The sequence below is a fragment of the Lipotes vexillifer genome, unplaced genomic scaffold, assembly GCF_000442215.2.
Source record: "Lipotes vexillifer unplaced genomic scaffold, Lipotes_vexillifer_v1.1 scaffold1378, whole genome shotgun sequence".
NCBI classification, from domain to species: Eukaryota; Metazoa; Chordata; class Mammalia; order Artiodactyla; family Lipotidae; genus Lipotes; species Lipotes vexillifer.
This window is the reverse complement of record NW_006775104.1, coordinates 2,387,449-2,398,240: the sequence shown is the minus strand read 5'-3', so window position 1 is coordinate 2,398,240 and position 10,792 is coordinate 2,387,449. Positions and strand designations below refer to the sequence as shown.

Here is a 10,792-nt window from a genome sequence, read left to right as displayed (position 1 = left end):
TTCCTGCTGTTTTCACTTAACTCATAATGAGTGTCATTGAAATGGGGAACTGGCAACAGTTTCAGGAACATGACTTTTAATGAGTGGACGATATTCCATTATCATTAAGCTTTCCTTTCTACAGTAGAACTTAAGCTGCCTACTTTAGAGTTTTGAATAGCTCCCTCACCTTATCACCAACCCACCATTCCAGGATATGCAGGGAGCAGCCCTTACTGGGAGGGTGCTGGGGCAAGGTACAGATGCATGAGTAAGAGGATTATTTGAAATTGCTCCCATTTCTATGTGTATGTATATATTTAATGTCTCCACTGAAGGTAAGGAGCGAGTGTTGAAGAAAGGAAAGCACCAAATCGTGGTTGACAACAAACCTGTGACTATTTTCCTGGAACCCAATGAAAATGCAGTAGAGAACACCAGGATGTCTTCTTTGACACAGTCACGAAAAGGGGCAAGCCCTGGTGAGAAGCATTCAAATGAAAAGGACATTTCTAGCGCTGTGGATTCCTGTGTCCAGAAGGTGAGTATTGAAGGAGCTAGGTATGTTCCTGCAGCTAACTCTCCAGCCCAAGGACCATTTGCTGAGGATTTATTATGAGCCCGGCACTGTTGTAGACATTGGGACACAGAGGTGAACACAACAGACAGGTCCCTGCTGGGGATGGAGAGGTACATAGAAAGACAATAAGCAAGAAAACAAAATAAATAAAACCATTTCAGAGAGTGATATGTGCTAAGGAGAAAATATAATGGGGTTTCGCCTTAGAGCGTGACAGGGCCAGGGCAAGGAAGGAGAAGGAATCTGTGTTATTTCCAACCAGAAGTCAGAGTCTCTGAGGAGGTGACATTTGTCCTGAGACTTGAATGATGAGCAGGGGCCAGCCATGCAGAGTCATTGGACAAATCAGTATCAACTGCCTACTGTGTGCCAGGCACTGTCACAGGAGCTGAAGATCAGCCAGGAGCACAGCAGACCCTGCCCTCAGGGACCTTACATTCTAGTGAGGGAACCAGACAATAATAGTAAACATATAGATATGGAATAAAATATCTGCCAGTGATAAATATCTGCTAGGAAGAAGAATAAAGCAGGATAAATGATAGTAACAGGACTACTATTTTAAATAGGATATCAGGAAAAACCTCTCAAATGAGGTAACCTCTGAGTAGAGACACAAATGAAGTAAGGGAGCTAGCTAAGTGGATTTCTAGGGGAAGAAGGTTCTAGACAGAGGGAAAAAAACAAGTGTAAAGCTGACACCCCCCTCCCCACCTCCCCACACACATCCAGACAGGAGCTCACATCCTGAGCCCAAGAGCTTCAAAGAGAGAGACCAGTGTGGCTGGAGGGCAGAGAGCAAGAGAGAGAGTGAGAGAGGAACTTGGAGAGGTACCTAGAAGTCAGGTCTTTGAGGGATGAAGGTTAGGACTTTGGATTTTAACTTAAATGTTAGGAGATTCCTTAGATGGTTTTAAGCAGGGGAATAGAGTGATCTGATTCACATTTCTGCAGGATCACTCTGGCTGCTGTGTGGAGAACAGAATCTAGGAAGAGGCTGAAGTGGAAGGTCAGAGAGTCCAGTTAGGAGGGGTTGCAGTGAGCCAGGCGCAAGGTGACAATGGCTTGGACTCTGGTGGTCCTGATGGAGGTGTGAGAAGTGGCTGGATTCAGGAAACATTTTGAAGATCTAGAGGAAGGTTGTTATATGCAGAGGAAATAGCTTGTGCAAAGACCTCAAGGGAGAACAAAACATTAGAAATCTTGCTTTTATATTACATTCAATTCGCCTCTGTCCTTTTTCGCCTAATCTGGTGTTTGTCTTATACTTGAGCTTCTAAAGGCCAGGGTTTAGAGGGCCCAGCAACATTGCATGCAGTTAGGGGGTTAGTTTTGTTTTGTTTTTTAAAAAGAGAAAAAAAGAAAGAAGGACGAGGGCAGAAGAGAAAAAACAATAATAGGAAAAAACATCATCCTCAGATTTATGGCTCCCTCCCAGGCTCACACTCTTCAGTGAGAGACACAGCAATTTACCCAGAAAGTCGAACGAAGTGCCTTCCCTCTGCCCTACTCCCCAAGGTCAAAGCAAGAGTGGCAGCTCTAGAATCCGGACTTCCTGTCCATGGAACTTTTAAAAATGTTAGTGCCCGGGCTCTACATTTACATCAGAATCTCTGGAGATGTGCTTGGGCCTTGGTTTTTGTTTTGTTTTGTTTTTTTCTCCCCAGGCCATTCTAATGTACAGACAGGGCTGGGTGCCTCTGGGTTGTGATACATTGCATGCTTTGCAAAAAGGATTGGAAAGAAGTCACAGTGGTTATTTCTCTAGTCTCTAGACATTCTCCTGAGAGGAACGTAGACCTGGATGTCTAATAGATTTTATTTGTTCCCTTTTAAAATTTCAGATCTTTCTTACTGTCACAGCTGAACTGAACTGTCACCTGTTCTCTAAAGAGCAGAGGGAACACATCGCCATTCTCTGCCCCAGTGTCGAGCGAGTGAAGGGCCATGAAGGAATTGAGAAAGTGCGTGGTGACTTCAGAGATATTGAAAAAATACATGGCTTCTTGAGTGAACAACTCCTGGAAAAGGAGCAGAAACGAGAATCTTCCCCTTTGACAACAGAGAGGGGGCCACTCCATCAGCAGGACGGGAACAGCTGTGTTTCTCCCTCTGCACCAAACACCAGGTCGGAAGAAAAAAGCAACTGTTTTGAAGTTCCCTTGGCTTTCTTTGAATACTTCACATACACCTGCCCTGATAAAATATACTCAATAGAGAAAAGATTTGGTACAAAAATAAAAACTCAGAAGAGTTCTCCGAATATGGTCTATTTAGACTTCACCTCAAGTCAATCAGGTAACCTCGAAGCAGCTTGCGAGTCTTTTGTCAGAGAATTTCAGAAGAGTGGAGACTCTGTGATACAGGAATGTGTTACTCTGGCAGACAGTAAGCAGGCACACAAAATCAAACAGGAATTAAATCACCAGTTTACAAAGCTCCTCATAAAGGAGGAAGGAGAAGAATTAACTCTCCTTGGGACCGCATGTGACATTTCAGCTGCCAAACATTTTCTTGCCTCAGAAATCTCTGAAAGTCTTGTCAAGGCACCTGTGAAAATATTGACCCCCAAGCACACGATGAATGGAATTGAGGTTGACACTGCTCACTATAAGCTTTTAGAAGCAGAGTTACTCCAGGAGATATCACAGATAGAAAAGGAGTACGACACTCAAAGTAAGGTTTTGGGAACAAGTCAGAAAACCTGCGTTCTATTTGAACCTAAAACCAAGGAGTTAGATCTATCTGTGCATGCTTATTCAAGTTTCATTGATGCCTATCAACATGTCTCAGGTCAGATTATGAGAGAGGTTCTTTTGCTGAAACTTTTGGGCAAGGAGAGAAAGCACTTACATGGGACCAAGTTCTCTGATGACTTTCGAAAAAGGCATCCAGATATAGACTTTGTGCTAAATCAAGAGTCAATGACTTTGATTGGGTTGCCAAATCACCTTACGAAGGCAAAACAGTATGTCTTAAACAGAGCGGGAATGTCTCCATTAGCTAGAGAGAAATGGAATGAAACACCCACAGACACTGATAGTAATGGTTCAAAAACAGCTTCACCAACATTGCAGCGCTCTACCAGTTCTGAGGTGTCAGGAGTGGACAAGGAAAAGGACATATGTACCATCTGTTTGAACACCATTAGTAACAGACAAGTGCTCCCAAAGTGCAAGCATGATTTCTGCAGCCCTTGTATCAACAAAGCCTTGTCATATAAGCCAGTCTGTCCTTTGTGCCAGACTTCCTATGGTGTCCAGAAAGGGAATCAGCCAGACGGAAACATGCATGTCATTTTCAAAAGAGACTCACTTCCAGGTTATGAATCCTGTGGCACCATTGCGATTACTTACAGTATTGAAGGAGGCATACAAACAGTAAGTGTTTCTGAGGTCCATGGGTTTCTTTCCAGTATGCTGGGATTACCAGAGCAACAGGGACTGTTCTGTTACCAATTAGACAGTGGATTTCCCAGGTAGTTATCTCCATGGTCATATGCAAGGATTTTAAATGCTGATAAAGGTAACAATGTTTACTTATAATTTAGGTATCTTTTGTGTCTATTAAGGCAGAGAAAGGGTGGGTGGTGATTGTGCGCTGGAGTGGGGGAAGTCAGGAAGGTGGGTAGTGTTCCCAGCATGAACTTGGGGAAAGAGGAGAAAAATATGAATTATATGGGGAACGTGAGCAAACCTTGAATACTTTTGTTGATTTCTGTTTGCTCTGTATGCATATGAACGCATCTACACATATGGTAAAATTCTGACACAATGTTTTCATGTGACATTTTCTTGCCTTCATATAGGAAGAGCACCCAAACCCAGGAAAGAGATTTTCTGGAATATGTCGAACTGCATACTTGCCTGATAACAAGGAAGGAAATGAGGTTTTGCATCTGCTTCGTAAGGCCTTTGACCAAAAACTGATTTTCACAGTGGGAGACTCTCGAGTATTAGGAGTCTCAGATGTCATTACGTGGAATGATATCCACCACAAAACGTCCAGGTTTGGGGGACCAGAAAGGTGAGAAGCTTTTGAAACAGAATGGCTGCTAAACAGAATTTAGAGGTCGTAAAACATGGCAATTTGAGGATGTGACTGCAAGGAGACAGTTTCTAGCAGTGGGATTGGATGCAGTGTTTTGACAGATGCTCATCTGGGGTGATAATCTCAAAGACAAAAAGATTGCTTCCTATGACCTTCTACCCTCCCAACCACAAAGCGTCATACAGTTAATAAATTTCGCATCAGTGGGCAGCAGATCTTCAGAATCCAAGATGAATGGTATCTAAGGTGATTTAATTTGGGGTTTCATGTCTATTTGAAGGGTAGATCCTAGGAATGTTATTTACTTCGTCTTCTTTTAAGATCACCCTTTCTTCTACCCTCCCCTCCCATGAGTCCATAGAGATCCTAAATTCACTTGGCTAACAGAACTCTAGAAAAAGTCTTACTTAATGGAGATGGAAGTTGTATTATGGGCAATCCAATTGCTCTTTATGAAATTCAGATAGAATACCTCAGACCCTTAATCAAAAGGGAATACATCTTAAGACTTAATTTCCCAAATTTGAAAATCTTCCTGTAGCAAAATGATTACCGTCCATAAAAATATAGTATATTACAACTTTATAAGAGTCATTGCCTCCCATGAGCTGAAAATTAAAGTCTTGTTGGAATGCAGATCCTGGGCAGACAGCTAGGCCTACTTACTAGCGAAATGACTCACATCAGCACACTTACAAATCAGCCTTCAGGATTGCTTGTGAATATTTGCAACACTGAATGTTAATGCCGGGGACCTACTGTACAGATTCTTTAAAACCATCTGTGATGAAGCTAAGGGCCTTTTTCTTCTGCAGGTATGGCTACCCTGATCCTGGCTATCTGAAACGCGTCAAACAGGAGCTGAAAGATAAAGGAATTGAGTAAGAAGAGTATTGGAAGGATAAGTTGAGCCAAGCTTGCAAAAGGCACAGCTGAAGAAGCAGAGTAAATTCTAATCTAAATCCTTATGTAAAAACACCTTTAAAATTGTTTCATCTCAAGAAGTGGTTTGTGGGGAATTCCCCGGTGGTGCAGGGGTTAGGACTCCGAGCGCTTCCACTGCAGGGGGCACAGGTTCGATCCTGCGGCTGGGGAACTAAAATCCTGGCTGCACAGCCAGAGGAAAAAAAAAAAAAAAAGAAGTGCTTTGTGTAAGAGTAAGAATCTGCTGGTCTGTCATTTCTGTAATGTTACATTTTCTGGAAGATCTGTGTAATGTTGCTGCAGAGGTAGTGTGCCTCATTCTCGTGTCATCTTTGTGGAGGCTAGAGGGGTGGAGTGCTGTGGATCTGAAATCATCTTCTGTGTTGTTCAACTGAAGTACCAGCTGTCAGTGGATCCTCCTTTTACTGCCATCTCTCTGGTAGTCCCTCAGTTTTGTCTGTTTGCTCTTTGATCCCTACCCTAAAAGTAAAACTCTAATGTGAAGGGTGGTCGGGTGGGAGGAGGCCTTTGGTTATGCAAAATTAGAGACCTATGTTAACCTCCCTGCCCCATGGCCAGAGGAGTGGCCAGGACAGAGACTGAGCAACCTTGGTAATAAAGGGAATAAGGCTATTATTTTTGACAACACAGAGCCTGGTGAACAGTTGGTGCTTAATAAATGTTTGCTGCCTGACTCAAGTTGCTAGTAACCCCGCAGAGAAACATGTTCCCTAAATCTTTGGCAGAGGCAGGAGTAAGGAAGACAGCTCTGGAGTCCTCACCACTTATTTGGGAAACGGAGTTTCTTACTCCAGAACTCATGACCTCTGAACTCTGACCGGCCTCTAACTTTGTCCTTGCTCCCTGCTGATTCTTATAACCTGCCATATGGTGTGCACTTCCCCTGCCCTAGTAATGCTACCCATCTCTGAACATTTTTCCCTCTGGATATTATTGTACTTTTTTTTTTTTTTTTTTTTGCGGTACGCGGGCCTCTCACTGTTGTGGCCTCCCCCGTTGCGGAGCACAGGCTCTGGACGCGCAGGCTCAGCGGCCATGGCTCACGGGCCCAGCCGCTCCGCGGCATGTGGGATCCTCCCAGACCGGGGCACGAACCCGTGTCCCCTGCATCGGCAGGCGGACTCACAACCACTGTGCCACCAGGGAAGCCCTATTGTACTTTTATGTATACCCCGCTTGCAGTTTTAACAGATAAATCGCAGGAATCTCCATAGACTCTCATTTTCTCATGAGAAAAAACCCTTTCCCTCCCTTTTGCTAAGTCCTACCATGTCATGCTTTCTCCCTTAAAATATGTCTCCCTAAAATTTTCTGGACAGAGAAAAGGCTAGGGTTGTGCCTACCATAAGGAATACGGACATGTCAAAATTTACTTTTAAATGGTTCCTCAAGTCAGAAGAAAGTTTTAATAGCAAACTATCTCGTTATCCATGTCCCAGCCTCTCTCCAAAAATGATGAAAGAGATGTCATTTTCTTTTCCTAAAGATACGTGTACACACAGTTTTTTTGGTCAGACAGTAATAGTTAATATTGTATACTTATTTTGTCCCCTTTATGAGAGCTTTATATCTGTGTGATTGATACTATTGGTATCCCCATTTCATAACTGAGAAAACAAGCACAGAGAGGATAAGTACCTTGACAAAGGTCACATAATTAATAAGCAGAAGTTCTGGGATTCGAAGGACTTAGTCTGCCTCCAAGGCTTCTGTGCCCTAGAGCTGTACTGTCTCCTACAGGGGTCTTTTCCTCCATGGAGGAGGCTGAGGACTCCACATTATTCTGAGCTTCTCTCAGAAATGGATTCCTGCACAGTGCTCAAAGCAGATTTCCTCTGAGGAATTCCTGTTTGAAGAACTTAAAAACCCAGAATCTTTTTCTTTGTCCAGAGAGTTGAGGAAGTTTAAGGTAAATGATATGTTGTCTTTTAAAAAAAAAAATCAGATTAGACATTTAGTTTTTGGTGATTCATTAAAGTCTTAGAGTTATGATTGTTTTGTATCTATGGATATTTTAGCTAAATTTGCTTCGAAAAAGCAAAAGTTTCGTCCCTGCTAAGGTCTGGATCCTTGATTGCAACGTGTACACAAGTTTCATAGTGTGGTTGGTGAGCCTTTGGATTACTGCTTTTGCTCTGTGGAAGGTATTATCATTGATATCTGTTATAAATAAAGTTATATCCATTTTAGGAACAGATTGCGTTCCTTCCCACTTCTTTTTTCTTTTTCCTTAGGTTGAGATTCTGGGTGTTTCCTACAATACGTACAGTGTACAACATACCATGTGGGCAGATGTCTTTGCTTGATTTTGTGTGTAGCTTTTGCTAAATAGTATCACAATAGAACTTTACTATTGACTTCACTGCTGCCACGTTCAGCTGTAAAAGTCACATTTCTTAGTATTTTTCCTCCTTAACACATAGGTTACTACAAAGGTAGTAACCTTCTCTCCTTCTAGAGAAAGCATACATAATAACCCATCAAACTACACTTGCCCCTCCTTGCTGCAAGAGTTTTTGTTTCACCTTTCTAGCATTAGTGCTGGATTACTGAAATGGCTCACTAGGCCCCAGCAAATTAGGGCACCTTTTTCTCCAAAAAAAAAAAAAAAAAAAAAAGAGAATCACAAATAATATTGAGATATTTGATGTCTCCCTAAAGATAGTAAGTTTCTGCATCCAATTTCAATGTGTGCGATTTTTCCCCCCATACATCCAAGCAATCCAACACCAGCTGAGCGTCCTACAATTCAACTCAATTCTGACACTTTCTACCTGGGGATAGCATCAGATTCCAGAGGTAAGGGCTCAGCCCCACAAGACTACCCTCCAGTTCAGGTGCCAATTGCAAGTCCAGATTGTTCTTGTGCTTCTGACCCAATGGTTATAAAATCAGAGGTTCCCATGACCCCCTCCTTGGGTTCAAGTAATTTGCTAGAGCAGCTCACAGAACTCAGGAAACCAGGTTACTCAGTAGATTACTGGTTTATTATAAAATGATATAACTCAGGAACAGCCAGATGGAAGAGATGCATATGGGGAAAGGGCATGGAGCTTCCATGCCTTTTCCAGGTGTGCCACGAAACCGAGCAGAACCCTGTGGGCCTCTCCTGGGTACGAAAGCATTTCCATGTCCCCCCATTTCTTGTTTGTAGGAAAAAGGTTTCAGCCTCCTAGACCTTCCCTGAGTTCCAAAGGGCAGATTCAAATAGTTACTAATTAGAGGAGTGAGGGAATGCAGAAACAAAGGAGAGGCAGTCAAGAAGCAATAATGCAGCAATGGGCAGGCTCCTGGTTCCTCCTCAAGGGGCATACATAACAATCTGATACATATCTCTGTCCACAAAAATAATCAGTAAACAATTTATAATAGGAATAGATAAGAGTTTTATCTGAGCCAAACTGAGGACTACAGCCCAGAAGACAGCCTCTCAGATAACTCTTGAGACCTGCTCTGGAGAAGCATGGTTTTCAGCACAGTTTTATGTCTTGTCAGAACAAAGAACATCAAACAAGTCAGGGATACATTCCTTCAAGGTTTCAAAAACAAAAACAAAAAAACCCCAAAGAACAGATCAGGACGTACACAGCAAGTAGTATGGCCTTCGCACCTGGGAAGGTATTCGCATCATCAAAGGAGTACCAGCATTGGCATCCCAGGAAGGGAGGCATTTAATCTTTATTTTTAACAATGACATTCTTTACTTCTGGTCAATGTACCCTTTTCTTTAATAATTAAAGCAGATGTACAATGTATGTTTGATAGGCCACAAACTGGCTATTCTAGTTAGCATAAAATTCAAGTTAACTCATGTATAAGCCAGAATGACTTCCCTTTACCTCAACATGTGAAAATTTCTTTTATCATCTCTGAGTTCTACAGGAACTAAGGTCCCCACCCAGGTGGAGGATGGTAACTTCAGGCTGAAAACAAGCATGTGGACTTCAGACTGGTTGGAACCAGACAGCTGATGATTGAGATTCCAGGAACACCACCCAGTTACCTCCCTACCAAACCATCAGAGGGAGGTCACACATCCTGCAGCTCTCCCCCCAACACCATTTTGCCTATAAAAGCTCTTCCCCAAAAACCATCAGGGAATTTGGGTCTTTTGAGCATGAGCCGTCCATTCTCCTTTCTTGGCCCTGCAATAAACCTTTCTCCATTCCAAACTCCAACATTTCAGTTTGTTTGGCCTCACTGTGCATCTGGCACATGAGCTTCAGTTGGACAACAGCCACTCTCCCCAAATCTCCAAGTGAATTGAAACCCAGAAGCTCTTCAAACCCCATCCTTTTGGATTTTTATGTAGGCTTAAAAACATAGACATGACTAATTAAGTCGTTGGTCATTGGTGATTGGACCCAATCTCCAGTCCCTCTCCTCTCCCTGGACTGAAAGTTCCAACCCTCTAATCACGGTTGGTTTCTCTGGCAACCAGCCCCCAACCTTAGGTGCTTCCCGAAAGTCACCTCATTAACATAACAAACGAACCCTTTTCACTCTCAGCACTGCAGAAATTTCAAGGGTTTTAGGAGCTCAGTGCCAGAAATGGGGATGAAGACCAAACATATATTCTTATTATAAATCACAACATCACAGATAGCATCAAAGCAGCCATTAGGAGAAAAACCAAACTTTTGTTGGACTTCCTTACACTTATCTTTTGGTTTATTATTGTTTTTGCCTTGATTTCCGTATGGGAGTTGGGCACTATTTCCTTTTCTATTAATTGGGACTTGCAGCCTCTAAAACACGGAGCCCTAGGCAAAGAGTAAGACGCTAACGATTTGTTGGGGAGGTGCACATCAGGTCAGTGAAGGTGAGAGCAAACTACGATAAAATGCTATGCTATACCTTGGGTTCTCACCCCTTACCCCACCCTGTGCCACTGCTTTGCAAGTTAAGATGCATATCAAAGGAAAATTTCAATAAGCCATATACATAGAAAAGCACTAAACTACGCATCTTCACTATCTAGAGCCAGTATCCTCTTTTTCTCCATCCTGAATTCCCTTTGGGGTGCACTGTGGGGGTCAGGGGTGGGGGAAGACAGCTGCAGTGGTTGATGGCTTCAGAGCCAAAACATCCTTTCTTCACTGAAATGGCAGGTGACATTCTTTGTCCACACCCATATCCCACAAATCTATTGTCACCAGTCCTGCCTCTCCCTCATTTCAAAGCTCACTGTCCAGTTGGCGTCTTCCTCGTTCCCTCACCAGAATCACTGGAATGCCC

The 10,792-nt window shown here is 42.9% G+C and overlaps 1 protein-coding gene across 1 annotated transcript in view; it reads left to right on the top strand.

Moving 5' to 3' along the window:
• Positions 1-5,494, top strand: part of DTX3L (deltex E3 ubiquitin ligase 3L) — a 6,325-nt gene extending 831 nt beyond the window's left edge. Inside the window, exons 2-5 of the mRNA XM_007449702.1 lie at positions 318-520; positions 2,404-3,939; positions 4,368-4,585; positions 5,425-5,494. Of these exons, the coding sequence (XP_007449764.1) occupies positions 318-520; positions 2,404-3,939; positions 4,368-4,585; positions 5,425-5,494 (2,027 nt within the window). The remainder of the gene's footprint in view (positions 1-317; positions 521-2,403; positions 3,940-4,367; positions 4,586-5,424) is intronic.
• Positions 5,495-10,792: the final 5,298 nt, after the last annotated feature.